This window comes from Platichthys flesus, chromosome 3, assembly GCF_949316205.1.
Source record: "Platichthys flesus chromosome 3, fPlaFle2.1, whole genome shotgun sequence".
NCBI classification, from domain to species: Eukaryota; Metazoa; Chordata; class Actinopteri; order Pleuronectiformes; family Pleuronectidae; genus Platichthys; species Platichthys flesus.
In genome coordinates, this window is record NC_084947.1 from 16,840,147 (window position 1) to 16,857,421 (window position 17,275).

The following is a 17,275-nucleotide window of genomic DNA, read 5'->3' on the forward strand; positions in this document are numbered from 1 at the left end:
GGAGACATCACTATCAATTAACACATCAGGGAGTTCATTGTCCTGGCTCTGTGGGGTGACGCTGTGCACCTTGAGGGATATGTAGCTCTAAAACGCTGCCTTACACTTCTACCAAAATGAAACCACGCAAAGTGCAGTGAGGGCGCGGTATTGCCAAGGCAGTGGACTTGAGGTCAGTGTATATCGGCTGACTGGATCCGTGGAATTGGGATTCGTGCGTCTTTAAAGTGGATCAGGGTTTTGTAATGAATGGGGTGTGCGGTTTTTTTCGCCTATGCGCCTGCCTATTATTAGCCGTGGAGGCCTTACAGCGAGCGGAGGTGGTTCCATGACGGTCAGGGCAGCTGCAGCCTCTCTGCACGGCAACGAAACGCTCCGTATTTTGGGCGCTTGGACTAATCGCCCTGATCCGCACGACTCCCTTCTCCCGTTCTCCAGCCTCGGTCACCTCGCCTGGAACATGACGCTAAACGCGAGCGGACGGCAGGTGCGAGCCGCATCCGATGGAGCCCCGCTTCCCACCGCCTCCATCGAGCAAGCCGATGTAGCCCTTCCTCATGTTGCGGTAAGAGGCAGCGGGAGACGGAGGGGGGGTGACGAGACGCGTCCAGGCTGCGGGAGGAATCAAACCGGGGCTTTTATTGCGCGAATGCCGCTGAGCGTTTGGAACGCGGATAAACAGGCTCAGGAGTCAATGACGGGATGTTACATAAGGTGTAATGCAGCAGAGCCTCATGACTCGGTGGCGGCGGAGGGACTGTGCGGTCCTCCTGGTAGGAAATGCACGATTTTATCATCTTTTGTATGGCTGATCGCTGTGCAGGCTGCACGTTTATATCTAATAATAAGAGGAACTACTGCAGGTCTTTGTCTGATCTTGTTATGATGGATTGATTTGCGCAGTGTAGATTTAAACATGCAAGAGCAATATTAGAGGCGTTGTAGCTCTATTGTCTTATAGGCCCAGTCTTATAGGTCACACTGTCAGATTTAACTATAAACATATAAAGGCCTATATCTATGTGTTTAAATATATATATATATATATATATATATGCACTGATGCTATATGTAATGAGTGTATTCCTCCGTAGGGGGATGGAGATGATGTCAATGAAAGGACTTTATGAATGGCTGTGAAGTGACCCTTAGAACAAAAAATAATCACAGAAACATTTGATGGTAATATTAATAGCACTGTGTACATCAAATTATTTTCATAGAGCTGAATTAATTGTCATCTTAGACCACAGCTTTTGTTGAGACTCTAGCATTTCACTGCCAGCGACTGCTTAATGTTATTGTTGTGCATTTGACAAATAAAAATCTTGAATCTTGCAGTGTGGGTGAACAATATTATGATTTAGGTATCATATGGAAAACATTGAAAACAGTTGTTTCTTTACAGTCTGTCGGGGTCCAGGCAGTCCCACGGACACCAGAGCTGATCTCATTCATAAAGAAGGTTACTCTAATGTACGGCTCCTAGTGCAGGGATGAAGGTGCAAATGTGGTCTGGTGTTTAAAGACATGGAGTCAAACATGACGTGACTCAGTTTGGGACCAATTGATATTCAGAATAATGTATTGTTCAATGTGATGGAACATATTAGAACCCAAATAAGGTTTGAAACCTGGTGACAGTTTGATACATGCATGTGTTCTGATAAAGGCTGTGACACACCCAGACACAGCTCACAGTTCCCTTGGAAACCGGTGTGAGTGTCTCATGCATCCGCCACCATTTTCACAAGACAGAAATAGTCTGTTTACCTATGTCCTCCATCTCTTATTTAATAAGGGCGTACTTGTTCCTACCGGGTTCCTAGCACTTACTGCCTTGAATGAGAGCAGTGATGACCGGAGTTAAGCTTAAGGTTCAGGTTGTTTGGGATTGTGCTACAGGACCAGAAAAGAGGGAAAGGCATTTTAGGCTGGCCTCAAGGGATTCCAGAAATATCTGGCCAGGATTGCTTGCTTGTGACTTTAATTTTAATTTTTTTTATATCGGGACAAGGGACAGGGAAGTTGTGAATGGGCACTGGGAAGTCACGAGACATCCATTGATAGCTCTGCAGGCAGGAAAAAAAAGCTGTGCAGATGATGAAGAGGAGCCACGGTGTCTATTATCTGGATTGATTCATGCTCCTGTGCGGTTCAGGACCACAGTTTGAAATGTATGGTGCTGATGCAGCTTTTCTGCACCTCTTTGTGTCTCGACAGGTCTCAGCTGACAGATTCTGATATGGACTATGAGAGGCCAAACGTTGAGACTATCAAGTGTGTGGTGGTGGGAGACAATGCAGTCGGGAAGACCCGCCTTATCTGTGCCCGAGCCTGCAATGCCACACTGACTCAGTACCAGTTACTCGCCACACATGTGCCCACAGTCTGGGCAATTGACCAGTACAGAGTTTGCCAGGAGGTGAGTAGCAAATACATTCCTCTATGAAGATTACCTGGATGTTTATTAACGATTTCAACCGTTGGGTTTTTTTACTGAATTATAATGTTTACATGAGAAGAGAACTCATGCACCAGTAATTCATTAGTCATTGTCATACAGAGGCTGATGAATGTGTCATTTCTTATCAGGTACTAGAGCGCTCTAGAGATGTAGTTGATGATGTCAGCGTGTCCCTTCGGCTCTGGGACACGTTTGGAGACCATCACAAGGACCGACGTTTTGCATATGGCAGGTGAGAGACTGTTAAATTCAATGTCAGACGACCAGCATGTACTCTGGTGCTGTTTTAAGGTTAGGCAATTTGTCCTTTGTCTTCCCTCCAGGTCCGATGTGGTGGTACTGTGCTTCTCAATCGCCAATCCCAACTCTCTGTACCATGTGAAGACCATGTGGTACCCCGAGATCAAACACTTCTGCCCCCGCGCTCCTGTCATCTTGGTGGGCTGTCAGCTGGACCTGCGCTACGCTGACCTGGAGGCAGTCAACAGGGCGCGGAGGCCTTTAGCTCGGTAATGGGACTAATGAGAAGCATTTATGTTTGTGTGAGATTTGTTTCTTGACATATTTTCTTATTTTTCAGACCCATTAAATCGAATGAGATTCTTCCTCCAGAGAGAGGTCGGGAGGTGGCCAAAGAGTTGGGAGTGCCCTATTACGAAACCAGTGTCGTGGCTCAGTTCGGAGTCAAGGACGTCTTTGACAATGCTATCCGAGCTGCGCTCATATCACGCCGACACCTGCAGTTTTGGAAATCTCACCTCAGAAACGTGCAGCGACCTCTCCTTCAGGCACCCTTCCTGCCGCCAAAACCTCCCCCACCTATAATCACTGTGCCTCCTCCCCCAACCACCACAGAGGAGCATCCAGTCGGCCTGCTGGAGGACCCACACTGTGCCGACGTCATTCTGGTTTTGCAGGAGCGACAAAAAATCTTTGCACACAAGATATACCTGGCGACTTCCTCTTCAAAGTTCTACGACCTCTTCATTATGACCACGCAAAATGAAGAGAACGAAAGGCCCACTCGCGGTCCTCTCTCTGGCAGAGAGCTGCTGATGCGCGCTGCTAGCTTCGATGTTTGCGAGAGCTTCGATGAGGGAGACCGGGCCAACCTGAGGAACTGCACTAGCGACGGGACCTTGAAGGACTCACAGGGGGGCCGGAGGGGCAAGCTGCTCTCCTCGTGGAGCCGAGCCTTCGTCAGCATCCAGGAGGAGGTGGTCGACGACCCTCTAACATACTGCCCAAGGCCCATGACTGTTGTGCACATGGACCCGTCCATGCAGCTGGGTCCTTTCCGAGCAGTGCTGCGCTACCTGTACACAGGTCAGCTGGACGAGAATGAGAAAGAGTTAATGCACATTGCACACATTGCTGAGCTGCTGGAGGTCTTTGACCTGCGGATGATGGTGGCAAACATACTTAACAATGAAGCCTTCATGAACCAAGAAATCACCAAAGCCTTCCATGTACGGCGCACAAACAGAGTCAAAGAGTGCTTGGCTAAAGGCACCTTCTCTGGTGAGTGGAAACCATGAAGCCATGTTTTGTTTTTAAATGTGTTCTTCTCGCATACAGTGGATCCAGATGTCACTACCTGTGTCTCACCTCTGTATTGCAGACGTAGTATTCAAGCTAGACGATGGAACGATCATGGCTCACAAACCGCTGCTCATCTCTAGTTGTGACTGGATGGCAGCTATGTTCGGCGGGCCTTTTGTGGAGAGCTGCACAAAAGAGGTGAGTCACATGACGTCACAGAGCCCGGTCAGTGCTGGGTTAAAAACGTCTCCTCCACTTCTTTCATGTTGTCCAGTGGCAGTCTTATTGCCATTCACATTTTCAGCTTTAAAATTACACCAAAGGCACTATGGCCTCAAAGATCAATGCATGCCCTGTCCCAAGTGGGAGCAGCAATGAACTACGTGCTCTGTGTGCAAACTATAATTTAATTAGAGGATTACAAATCTGCTTTAATCAAATTAGAGTGGCTTCTGTGTCCCAAGCATACTGTTGTTTGGTGACCTCAGCTACCTTGTTTTTCAACCTTAATGATGCTACTAAAAGAGACTGCATGCACCGTGTGAACTACCTCTGCTGTGTGAGATTTAGAATAGGCTGTTCAGATCAAAAATACATTTTATGGTTATTCAAAGTTGTATTTAGATATAATGATCAGTTTATCCCCTTGGTTGTTTGTTGTTGTTGTTGTTGTTGTTGTTGTGGATGCTGTTGTTGTTGTGGTTCTAGCCTAAGTAGGGCTGAACAAGTAATTGAGGATTTTGCAACTATCTCCATCACAGAATAACAAATGTGAAAAGGGGATTCAAACACGTGTTCCTGTTTCTAAGGTGCTGTTTCCCAACACTACTCGCAGCTGTATGAGGGCTGTGCTGGAATATCTCTACACAGGGCGGTTTTGCTCTCGGACTGACTTGGATGCAATGGAGCTGATTGTTCTTGCCAATCGTCTTTGCCTCCCCCACCTGGTTGCACTTACAGGTATATTATTATATTGTGTAGTTATTATCCTGTGACTACAGGATTGTACTAAACAAAGTTAAGCTTCTCAATCAATGCGTCACCTTTGTCAATGCGTGACTTTCTTTTATGCCTCTTCCAGAACTCTACACAGTAACAGTGTTGACGGAGGCAGCAATGATGGGAGCTGACATTGATGGAGATGTGCTGGTGTACTTGGATATGGCCCAGGTACAGTGTGACGTGTCAATCATCTCAGAACAAGGACAACAATTGTAACACTTACATAATATTTATTTTGCTATTTGTAAAGGACAACGTGTTCTAGAAGCTGAGCTAATGTTTATACCCAGTAGGTGGAGCCTAAGAAACGCAGTCTTACAATAAATACTGCACTAAAGCTATTTTGAATATAATTGGCAAACAACCTTTAGAGCAGTAAACATTTAGGACTTAGCAGTCTGGCTCAGCACCAAGTGCATCTCATCATGGAATGTGCAGATGTGCTTCTGCTACTTCAGGCACTATGTTCATTCTGTGGCAATTTGATACATTGCTTTTTTCTTTGGTGATATGAACCACTAAAGGACAAAAATGAAGGGAATTCATTTTTGACCTATAATCCACATAATTTTGACCTAATGTGGAGAAAAGCTTTAGCCTTTTGGGGGCTGATGCTGATATTGATATATCAGCTGTAATAAAGTATTTTTTTGTTTTTTAAATGAACATGATTCCTAATATGATGAGAAGTGTAAAAAGGTTCGACATTTTTTACAGTTGAAATATAAACTTTATAATAAAAATAAGACCAAAACACAAATACAACCAAATATAAAGACGTTGAAAATAATATAGAAAATAAAGATACATTAAATGTCAAATGTAAACACATATTTTTGACATTGTTCAGTCTGTGGAATAAAAGTGTTCATATCAGCACGTATTTAAAACATGAACACATATATCATATGTCTATGAAAGGCTCATATTGGCCGATTTGATAAATCAGTTGTTACACTGTACTTTATCATCTGCATTAATTATATTACCAACAAGATAGCATGCCAATGCTAACACACTAAAGTTTAGTACCAGTGTACAGCTGATGAGTAGTGACTGACAATTGCAACCAAAGCTCATATTTATTGCAGTTGAATCTGATGGCAAAATGTAATACAAAATGTATATAAAGGTAGAGGCAAGTCTCACCGAGCAGATGTCAACATAACAATCTGGACCTGAGATAACCTATATATATATATATATAAATGTATATTCCATTTAGGTTGAGCTAGAATAAGGAGATGTCTGCATCAGAATCACCAGCAAAACCTCACAACAATGCTTGTCATGTACAGAAACTGTTCAAAAATACAAAAATGGCAAATACAGATTTTGTGTGTTGATAGTTCCACGGAGCGCAGCAGCTTACAGGCTGGTGTCTTCACCACATCTGCACCAACTACAACAGCGTCTGCCGCAAGTTTCCCCGAGACATGAAGTCAAAGTCTACAGGTAATACACACGTGATCTGGTAACAACCCTCTGATGGCAACTAAACAACAACCTGTCGCCTGTTTGGTGCTACAGTACATAAAGACTTGTTTGTTAAGGAACGTGGCAGCATGAAATGAAAACGTATTTAATAGGCTTTAGAAAAGACAGATGGCCAATTTAATGAAATCTGTAAGAGCCGATTAAGCTCAATGGACCCATTACACCTGAGTGCGACTTAGTTTTAAGCACTTCAGGAATAGTCAAGGACCTTTAACATTAATGGTTAATGCTTCTACAGTTCTCGTTTGCTCAATGATAAAATAAAATCTATAAATGTTCTATGGAGCTTTTACCTTTATTAATGATGTCACTTTTGTTTTTATAGAGTACATAAATAATATTACACTATAATGTTATCTGTGCCTATAATATATAAATAGCAGAGTATTTTAATTGAGAATATATCTTCAGTCTGTTTCTTTCCACTGATTCCAATGCATTTGCTAAAATGCAAAAAACATTGTGGGGAATTTAAAAATGAATTTTGAAAATCCTATTCAGCATTTTTCTAAAACAGATTGTTCTGATGCAGAGAACCAAGAATACTTTGAGAAACACCGCTGGCCCCCCGTGTGGTACCTCAAAGAGGACGACCACTACCAAAGAGCCCGGAAAGAGCGCGACAAGGAGGACTACCTGTACCAGAGGCGCCAGTGCAAACGCAAGTGGATTTTCTGGAACCTTCCCTCCTCCCCCAACTCGAACTCTTCCTCCCCTGGCTCGTCCGCCGTCATCTGAGTGAGCGGTAAGGCCGGGTCCACGCTGGAGTCCCCTCAGCGCGGATGTGACTTGTAACAGATACAATAGAAGATAAGCACTGCTGACTAGATCCGCCCCCAGTTATTCAGGCGCACAGTTTCTCCTTCTCCGGTTTGTTTGCAGCACTCCTACATTAAGGTCAGCTCAATCTGGCAGTTTTAGTCGAGCTTTGTTCCTTGTATTTTTAGCTCGGTGTACATGACACTCAGACCTCAGTGATATGAGCCTCACTGACAAATGGCACAGTGTGACCGGCGCAAACAACAATCCACATCGATCGTTTTGTGTTCCACCATCTGAGTTTAAAGTAATAGCACTCTGCTGGCACAGAACCTTCCACCTGTGGTCATGACTATCATCAGTCAACCTGAACTGATAACCAAGTGCTGCTTATCATCTGCAACAACCAGCAACTCAACACAGAAATTAAGTCTCAGAGATATAACACTTTGCCCTTAAGTGTTTGTACAATCTACCAAACTGCGTGTACAGTATGATCCCATCAACTAAATGCATCAATAGTATAGCCTGCCAGGAATCACGTACTGAACTCTTCCACTCTTACCATTCTGATTATCATCCTGTATGCATAAATGAAAATACAGGCAAGATGTATTTCTGTCCAGCTCTTGTGTTTTTGAATGTTTGTGTACGGCTTGCACAACTGAGAGCGGTGGGTCTGGACACACTCGGTATTCATGATCTATCATGAGTTTGTGATTTGTCGCCTCTTGTCACAAAAGGGCTTTAGTTTACATGAATGCGTTCAGTATCCGGAGACACCAGAGATCCCAAATTGAGGAAAATATCTGTTTTTTCAGTGAAACGCCAGCAAACACCAACCATTATTATTTCCCCTGTGTTGCTGGATTAGGCGTGTTTGGCGCCACATGTTTTTCCTGGGTCGTTCAGCTTGGCATTGAATAGTCCGAGCAGCCTAATAGCTACTCATGATGCATCTCAGACGCAACAGCAGCATCTCCGGAGCTGAAGTGACCACGTGTACATTACCAATCCTCTGTGACAAAGTGTGTGACCTATCTCAAACCTTGTGGGGACTTCTCTTGGTTGATCGGAGGATCCCCAAGACTCGTACATGCAGGAAGCTTCGTCACGCCTGGGTGAGGTCATCCATGTTCTTCTACACATCTCAAGCACTTTCTTGGACTCTTCTACGACAGAGACACACACAAAACCCTCCAGTAGCAGCATCCTGGTGAACGGCACTGAGGACACTATTGTGCCATGACACGTTGTGGAAATGAAAAAAAAAAGGAATTTGGGAGGATTATGGTGTTTTCGAATGTTCTGAAATACTGTCAAGCAGTTTAACTCAAATCCTTTGTGTTGATTTGTTTTGCACACGTCAAAGTATATGTTCAAGATTGTCATCTCATATTGGACTTGATTGTAGGATGGAGTGCAGAAATGTTCAGATTTGTATGGTGCTCAGTGAAGCTGGGTCGTATTGTACATTTAAAAAAAAACAAACAGATGAACCGCAAGTAACTTGCTTCGCTCTCATGCACAGTTACGTAATATTGTGCACTGCAGGCAGTGAGCAGTATCGCACAGTATTACTGAGTAATACATATAGTGAATATAGACTTGACTCGTCCGACTCGCGTTTAGTTACATTGCAGCTACACACTGTTGTTGAAAATAACTTAATACTCATCGTGGGGACCTCCCAGTTACATCTATTATATGCTGTAGTATAAGTGCAAATTACTGGTAGTTCATATGAAGAGTCGACTCATAGTAAAGTAGGATTAGAGGTAAAGTAGACACATGTTTGTATAAATGACATTATAAAGACATACATGAAACATACCATTGTCATCAAAAGAGTCAGTTCTTGTTGCAGCATCTGCTTTTGCAGCATTTGTTAAATAAAAGCTTGCTTTTAATACTGCATAGGATTGGTTACACTTTTCGATACAGGGTCCGACAAGACACATATTAGACAGAGCCCATCAAAAAGCTGAGAAATGCTGATGGGCTATTAATCAAATCAGTGACAGAAAACAAATTTTCTTGCTTGTGATAACTCCTGACCTAACTACATTGCATGAACAGGGATGAAGTTTAGTCATCATCATTGAAAGTGCACGCTACAGACAAGTGATGGTGCTGGTGCTCTAAGCAGTAGCTTTAAATTGTTCTTGATAACATTCACTTTGTCTGTTGCTAATTCATTAAACACAGCAACCGTCTTTTGAAGGTTTTAATTGTTCAAATCTTTTTTGGCACACATTGTCAGACATTAGGCAAAGGGAGCATGGTACACTTTTAGATCCAGCTTTATTCTAATCCTTAATGTTTGGATTCATCAATATGCTACATTCGAATTAATTACTTAATAAACAATAAGGCCCAGTTTTCATGTTAAATAAGGTTTATTATAATATCTATACCAAGAGGGTCAGTGCTGCTATAATTTGCCTTGGTGTGATAGATGAAGTTCATAGATGTGAATTTCATTCCTCAGTGCACTGCATTTCTCAATGAATCCACTGCTGATGTTTTGCATCAACGCCACCTCATGCCTTAATGTACAGTGTAGTGTATGGCATTGAATGTAATGTAGTGCTACAATGGTCAGTAGTTTGTCTGCTATATGTTAAGTTACCATGGTGCTCTCAGTGTGTGTATCAGTAAATGTAGGTTTTCCATAATTTGGACGTTAAGCGTCGGATTAAATGTTTTAAGCCGAATAGACAAAACTAATTAAAGACTGATCTGACCATCCTCAACTAACACAAGGACAAATCATAGATTTGTGATATTATAACCATGAAATTAATGCAGGGATTTAGTTGTTTTATTCAAAGCTGCTTTATGCTGATGAGTCAGCACAGTTACAACATGCTGAGACAGTGTGGCCATTGGCAGTTAGAACTCAAACATGTAAATATAAATTGTAGGCTGCTAATCAAACTTGGCAGATTGATCGATATAAGCTATTGCATAGTTTAAGTAGGTAGTGTTTTGTACTATGCATACAGATATGTCTGACTTTGAAACTTGCACTGCTTTGTAGCACCAGGTTCGATTCAATTTGCATTAGATGGTCTTGCAACATCATCAGGTGGGCAAACAACATCAGGTAAAAAAAGGAAATACACCGATTAGATCATAAATTACAAAGATGTTGACACTGGGGCCCTTCTCCATATGTTTGGGTGCTAATATCACCGCTGCAGACAAGCACAAACCAAAGGGAGCTTTAGCAGCACTAGGAATATATTATGTATGCTGCACAATCACTTCTGCATAGTTTAAGAGGCCTTGTTCTGAAATGGTTGTAAATTCAATGAAAAAGAGACAAAATAAAAAAACAATAAAGAAAAATAAAAAAAACTTGAATGTTTTCTCAGTGTTCTAAGCCTAGATGACGTTTTCCCAAGTCATCAGGTGTTTTTGTTCTGAAGAGCTGTTTTTATTGTTTAGGAGCTGTAAATCTGAAATTGTGTAGCATGTGTTCTTGAAAATGTGGAAATAATATTTACTAAATAAAAATGGAGCAACGTGGGAAGTTCTGGCATCACTTTTTATATAAATACAATAAGGTAGATTGTTAGTTTCCATTTAGAAAAAACATTAAATCTTAGAGTTTATAGTAATGTTGTTTTATGTATATATTTAATGTATATACAAACATCGCAGATATACAGAATATATCCAACTAAAGTTGAATACAGTTAAACAAATACTCATGTTGATATATAAATATGAATCCAAACAAATGTACACACACATATATTCAGTCAGTAAATTAGTCACAGGTCCAATCTTTATGTGCAATAACATTTCTACTAATTTAACACCAAGATATAATCTATATAAATCTAATATAAATGCATTCATATTATATTTTGAGTTTGTCAAAGACACTGGTTCATCGTTGTATAGAATTTAGATCTGTTTTTAGATCTGTTTTCAATATCTGAAAATACAGATACGTTTGTATTATATTGTGTAAGACTTCGTAGTGCACCTCTTTGATCTTATTGGTGATACATAATGTAAATGTAAAGAACTGTGCCCTCTGCCAGTTGTTTTAGTTTCGGTTCTGTCATGTGAAACCTGTGCAGCCTCGTACGTCAGTGACGTGCTGCGCTACGTAGCTGCGTCATCATCAGCAGCAGCAGAAGAAGCAACAGACAGTGAAGGTGCAGGAGGAGAACAAGCTGAGAAACATGGTAACGTTGTTCCCATGTGAATGTCGAGATAAACAAATTGTAGTGGAGAGAGAACCGTGTTTTTTATTTCATCTCTGGTTTCTAACTGGGTGGATAAACTGCGAAATACCGTGTCGAAATACAAACAAACAAACAAACACTTAAAGGCTAAACTTATGCTAACGAGTACTGTAGTGAACATGCAACACTTGAGTCACGTGTCATTTGTCATGTAGCCAGAAGTTTGCTTAATTAAGATCATTACATTAAATTATGGACGTGTCAGCTATCTGCAGTTCAGACAAGTTCAGTTGAAATATAGTAACACAAACTTAAACTTTGATAATAATTAAGTTAAGAGTTTTATCTAGTTGTTGTGATTCTTCTCATCAGTCCTTCTCAAAGATGTCGGGGCTGCTGATGTGTCATTAACAAGTGTGGGCGTGGTCAGGTGTATACATCACCTCTGATTGGCCCAGACGTAGAGCACACATAGTAGGGCAGTTATTTAAAAATGTTTATCTACAGAATAGCATAAACTAAACGCGATGTAACAAATGAATAACAGCTGATGTGAAATTATATATTACTCATCTTAAAATCAATCACCTTTCCTGATAATTGTTAAGTAATTCATATTTTTTAGGGGAAACGTCTTTATATTTTAAATTCACTTATTTTCCTTGTCTTATTTTGTGATTCAACAGCATTAGGGTTTCAAGATGTTCAGACCATTTTGCAGAGTTGTGATAGTTAAGTTAATGAATCATTTCATGTTTACAATTCGATTTTAATTCAGTAGCACTTCAGTTACTCATACTTTCCACCACTGAGAAACTTTATTTCCTGTGCTTCTTGAACTGTCATTCATTTCATTCATAGAAATGAACTGGCTGGTCAATAGGTGTTTTTTCCAGTCGTCCACTGAACATCCATTGGTAAAAAATAAGAAATACTATTTGAATCTATCAGATTCCTGAATTGGGTTTTGTCTGACTGACTGCTGCTGTTCCACAGGCTGCACTCAGGTCATTTCTGGTGTTGTCTATGTGCATCTTGGGGCTTTTCCATGTAGAAACATCACCAGACACTCTCAGCTCACTGGATTCTTCTTTCTGTCAGTAAGTAGAACATAATGCTTCAGAAAGATATGCTCATAGAGTGATGGAAATGACTTTAGTTGTCCATCTTTATATTAGACTATGGTGCTGTTTACATTTACCTCAATACTGAATGTAATACACAGTTGTGTACAATGAGGTTCAGCTTCTCTCTCTCTTCAATGAAGTGGTGGACTAGAAGTGATCTACCCAGAGATGGACATCGACAAATGCCTCATCGTTCCCAAGGACCAGAAGCTCAGAGAGAAAGTCAGCAAAGTGTGGAAAGCCCCAAGGATTTACTTCTCTGGAGCACAAAAGGTACAAGATGCGTGTGCGTGTGTCATGTGTGCATTCATGTTTTTGGGAGATGTTGGAGATAATAACTTGTTTAGTATTTACTCTGCAATGATTTTGACTCCACCACAGCAGGTTATTAAATATGCAAACATTACCCCCTTTCTTTTTAATTTGTAGATTGAACTTTCACAAAACAGACATAATTTACATACTCTTAACTGATGTCCAGTAGTACATCAGCACTTCTTTGAATATTGGCACTCCATTTTTAGAATAGAATAGAAACGTAATTTTCATCTATTAATAATATTAAGCGATTCACAAGGATGTTCTGGACATTATAATGACATGAAAGATTCTCTATGTCTCTGTTTGTCAAACATGCACAGACTTATTTTGAACACTAGAGTGCAGTAATGGATAAAACACGCTCCATATCATCACTTATAGAACAGGCCTTTGTTTACTGTCACAATAGACAACATGTTCACAATATTAGACAAAATAACATTATTTACATTAACAATTTAAAAAGTCAGTCTTCTCAGTGTTCAGCATATATGTAACTTTTTATTGTCTGCATCACCTACATCGCTGAAAACTGGTTGACTGCAGTAATCTTTGACACCACAGTGGGGTGCTAGCACTTCATGGTCGTAGGCCACTCCATGAACGATTGATTTACGTCTCACTTACATTTTACCTGAACTTGTACTTCATACTGTGTATAATGTCAGATAGCATCAAATGCAACGTTACTGTCATTGGCATCCTTAAATTGGTAACTAATGATAGGTCAGGTCTGATTGGTTAAAACTAATCATACTAGTCAACGTAGAGACAATTATTCTATATCCTAAGATAGGAGTCAGCTGCACCAGAGAGTAAAATATACAGTGCATGGTTTAGAGAGAAATAGTATGAAATTGTAGTAGTAGTAAATCAAGGTTATGAATAAAATAAGACACGGATTACTAACAATTCAATTAATCTATCTATCAAAATTATGAGGCTAGATTCCAAATGAATGCATTAAAACTGCTGTTTGAAGTTTGCATGAAGGGATTTTAGATCCCAGACACATCTAAATTGAAAAAAAGTCAGAATGTTACCTGCTGATGGTAATAGATAGAAAAAGAAAAGTGCTTGTGAAAAAGAGCATGACATTAACAGCAGAGTCTCTCAATGCCATCAAATCAACGAGTTTGTGAAATGTGTTGGCAGAACATGATGTAGGGCTTAAATGTCATGTGATGTGTTCCTCTTTAAATACCCACTCTTCGCATGTCACATGAAATCATCACAGATCCATTCACACGTCCTGCATTGTACTCATTTATTTATTTATTATGTATTTTTTTCATCCTCTGTGTTGTTTTACTGTTGAGTGACACAGACACAGATAGAGAGAGAGAGAGAGATGCTTTACCCAGTGCACAGAACTGCTGCTGTTGTTGACAATGAAATTACATCAAGTGTACACCAAACCTTCTATCTGTAAATTGAAAACTTAAATTGAAAGCCACCTCGATTTAGGAGCTAGTTTATGAATTCCAGAGCTAAGCAGTCTGGCTTGAACATGATGTATTGCCCTTCCCCTGCTCAAACTCCCTTTGATGTATGGTCGTATTATCTATAATGCTGTCTTACATGATTCTCTTTTATTGCCAGAATCAGCGCCGGACAGCAAAACAGATTACATGTTAGATTAAATCAATACAAACTTTATTTACTGGGCTTTGAAATGTAATTCTCCATTTCTCCTGACACTTGAGCAAACAGGTACCGTTGAAGGCTCAGAGCGTTGCCTGCGGTCATGTTATCGGTCCGCCGGTCCACCATGCTACCATGCTCTGTCAGTGTGCCAGGCTGCCCGTGTCGCTGCTATTCTTTGCCACTCACCCCTTGTACCCAGTAGCTGGAACACAGAATAGTGGCCATTCAGGCTCAGATCCACCCACAGGAACACCCACTTCAATACTGGGATGGGATGCATGCCTGCTGAGTAATTGTAATGGAGCGCAATGGGCAGCAGTCCCCAGAAAACGCCTCTGGAAAGGTGCTCATGACCAAAAACAAAAGCAAAGAGCCAAAGAAGCTGCAGATTTCTGAGTCCAAACTTCAGAGCAACGAATCACCACTTGAACTTATGTGTTGGTGAAACCTGGCATGTGCATTTTTAGAAATCCTAATAATATTCAGAAGCCTTAACAGCATTTCCAGTTTGATACAAGTGGGATGTGTGTTGGCTAACATGCCTAACACCATGTCCTAGTCTGATAAATAAAGTTAGTGCAAAGTGGCAATAAGAACTGAAAAAGACCTGACCATATTCTTTCAAGGGTACATATTTAGAAATTGTTGTAATAGGACGGAAGCACAATTTACTGAAGTTCATCGTGACGTTATTTTCTGAATATATTAATCTCTGTCCCAATTTAAAAACAAACTAGTGTTTTGAAGAGCCAAACATACCGGTAGCATGGGTTTGATTAGAATAGGGTTATCATAGTGGTAAACTATTTTAAGAATGGGTTTGACCTGTAACACTCTTTTTCCAAATGTCCTTTGTTTCACCACATAGAGAGTGTGGGGCTGTTTGTCCGACACACAGCCAAACCAATGCAGAAAGAAAATACAAAGAGCATTCAGGTCCATTGTTCATAATTTATTGTCTAAGTCAAAAGGAGGGAGGAGGGCATATGCTTACATCACAAATAAAAACAACAATAAATAATGTGAGTATAAATAAACTAAAAAGTAACTCTGAAACAATATTTAAATAGATTTTAATCCTAATGCTGTCCTAATTATAATTATTTTATAATACAGTGACCTTTTTAATAATTGAAAATAAAGGTAGGAGACATTTTGCTTCTTCTTCCAGTCTCACAGCCCTGATGGTTATTCTAGGTAGAAGCTTCAGTTGACTTAGATATTATTAATTAAAAGGCATAAGACACTTAATGTGATCTGGTTCAACTGAAATTCTTAGATATTCTATATATAAACTAAAGGAATCTTGTAAATGACATTCTTAGCAGGTCTAACATGAGAGTCGTGCTCTCTCTGCGTCTTTTCCTTCTTACATTAACTCTACCGTGGCATCTTGTTCTATAAAGTGTCTCTGAAGGATGATACCAGCAAACACCTACTCGCTGAAGTGAGGAAACAAACCTGAGCCTTCTCCTAGACTCTAAAGATTAAAATGTTTATTCAAAATCCAACTCACTCAAAACTTACAGTTTATAGGTTAGAGCCCACGGTTGAATGGTATTAACAAGTTTGTTCGTCACAGAGCGTTTTACCTGTATCAGAGATCTTTATTTTTTTATATCATACTGCTCCAGCAACTTTTATTGGAAATTGTTCAATAAGACTGAAAAACGTTTATAAATGTCAAAGACTGTATCAACACCTTGTTGCATTTTCTTTCTGTGTCAGAGCAACATTATGTCTCAAAATGCCAAAGTGCTTTTAGGTAATTTTGTTTTTATAGAAGAGACGGAGCTGTGCAAGTTCTTGATGTCGATAGAGGCTCTATGGAAATCAAGCTCCGCCTGTAGAAAGAATTAAAGAACAGTGAAAATGAAGAAGAACCCAAAAATAAACCAAAGAACTTGGAGCTAGAAAGGATTAAAAAGCTCTGTGTTTATTTGGCTGCACATCAGCTCATCCAGGTGTGCTTTAACTCACTAAGGAATGTCAAAATGAGATTCTGCCTTCTTAAATCTTAAATCTACTTTCAGCTAGTTAGTGATCACCTTAGTATGACAAAAGCTTTGCACTGCACGATGCAATCGGGCAAATGAACATGCGATCATGCTCTGTGGCATGTTCAGTATGAGGATGCTGAGCAGGTCCAGTCGATATAGATTTTGTAAAACGACGGCAAAAGGGAAAGATCGAAGACGATTCATTGTTGGCAGGAGCTTCAGTCACATAAATGCTCACCTGGCTGCTGTTTCAATAGGAACTGTGACCAAAGGAACTTCTGTATTTAGATCATCATGCATTTGTATAACGTGTAAGGAATAACAGGAAGTTATCAGACTGTGTCAGTGGACAGTTGCAGGTGAGGGATATTTACCATAGACTGTAAATAAAGATGGACGACATGGCTGCTGCCCAAAAGTAAAGCCAAAACCTTTTGATCGCCTCTTGTTTGCTGGCTGCAGTAAAGGTCACAAGTCCTTCCTCCTCCATGTCAATGAATGGGACATGGACCAAATTACGTGTGGTTTTGAATAGTTTTTTTGATGCTATAAAACAGCTGAGACTAACTTGTGATCAGTGGAGTGCTTGTTTCATCGGGACCTCGATACTGTGGCTCCATCCTCCCGATCGCTGCTGCGCAGACTCTGGCTCCAAATGCGCAAGTTGGCAATGTTCATACCCTTCAATTCTGGATAGTGGGAGGAAGT

At 40.5% G+C, this 17,275-nt stretch overlaps 2 protein-coding genes across 2 annotated transcripts in view; both read left to right on the top strand.

Annotated features, from left to right (window-relative positions):
* Window positions 1-313: 313 nt before the first annotated feature.
* On the top strand, window positions 314-10,801 carry LOC133950906 (rho-related BTB domain-containing protein 2-like). The gene is made up of 10 exons (XM_062385077.1): window positions 314-565; window positions 2,224-2,425; window positions 2,596-2,699; window positions 2,791-2,976; window positions 3,048-3,988; window positions 4,089-4,207; window positions 4,819-4,969; window positions 5,091-5,179; window positions 6,361-6,466; window positions 7,041-10,801. Exons 1-10 carry the CDS (start codon window positions 558-560, stop codon window positions 7,244-7,246), a joined length of 2,112 nt encoding a protein of 703 aa, XP_062241061.1. The 5' UTR covers window positions 314-557; the 3' UTR covers window positions 7,247-10,801.
* A 575-nt stretch (window positions 10,802-11,376) lies between these two features.
* Window positions 11,377-17,275, top strand: part of LOC133949044 (phosphatidylethanolamine-binding protein 4) — a 50,425-nt gene continuing 44,526 nt past the window's right edge. The window contains exons 1-3 of the mRNA XM_062383183.1: window positions 11,377-11,472; window positions 12,469-12,572; window positions 12,740-12,872. Of these exons, the coding sequence (XP_062239167.1) occupies window positions 11,470-11,472; window positions 12,469-12,572; window positions 12,740-12,872 (240 nt within the window). The 5' untranslated portion in view covers window positions 11,377-11,469. The remainder of the gene's footprint in view (window positions 11,473-12,468; window positions 12,573-12,739; window positions 12,873-17,275) is intronic.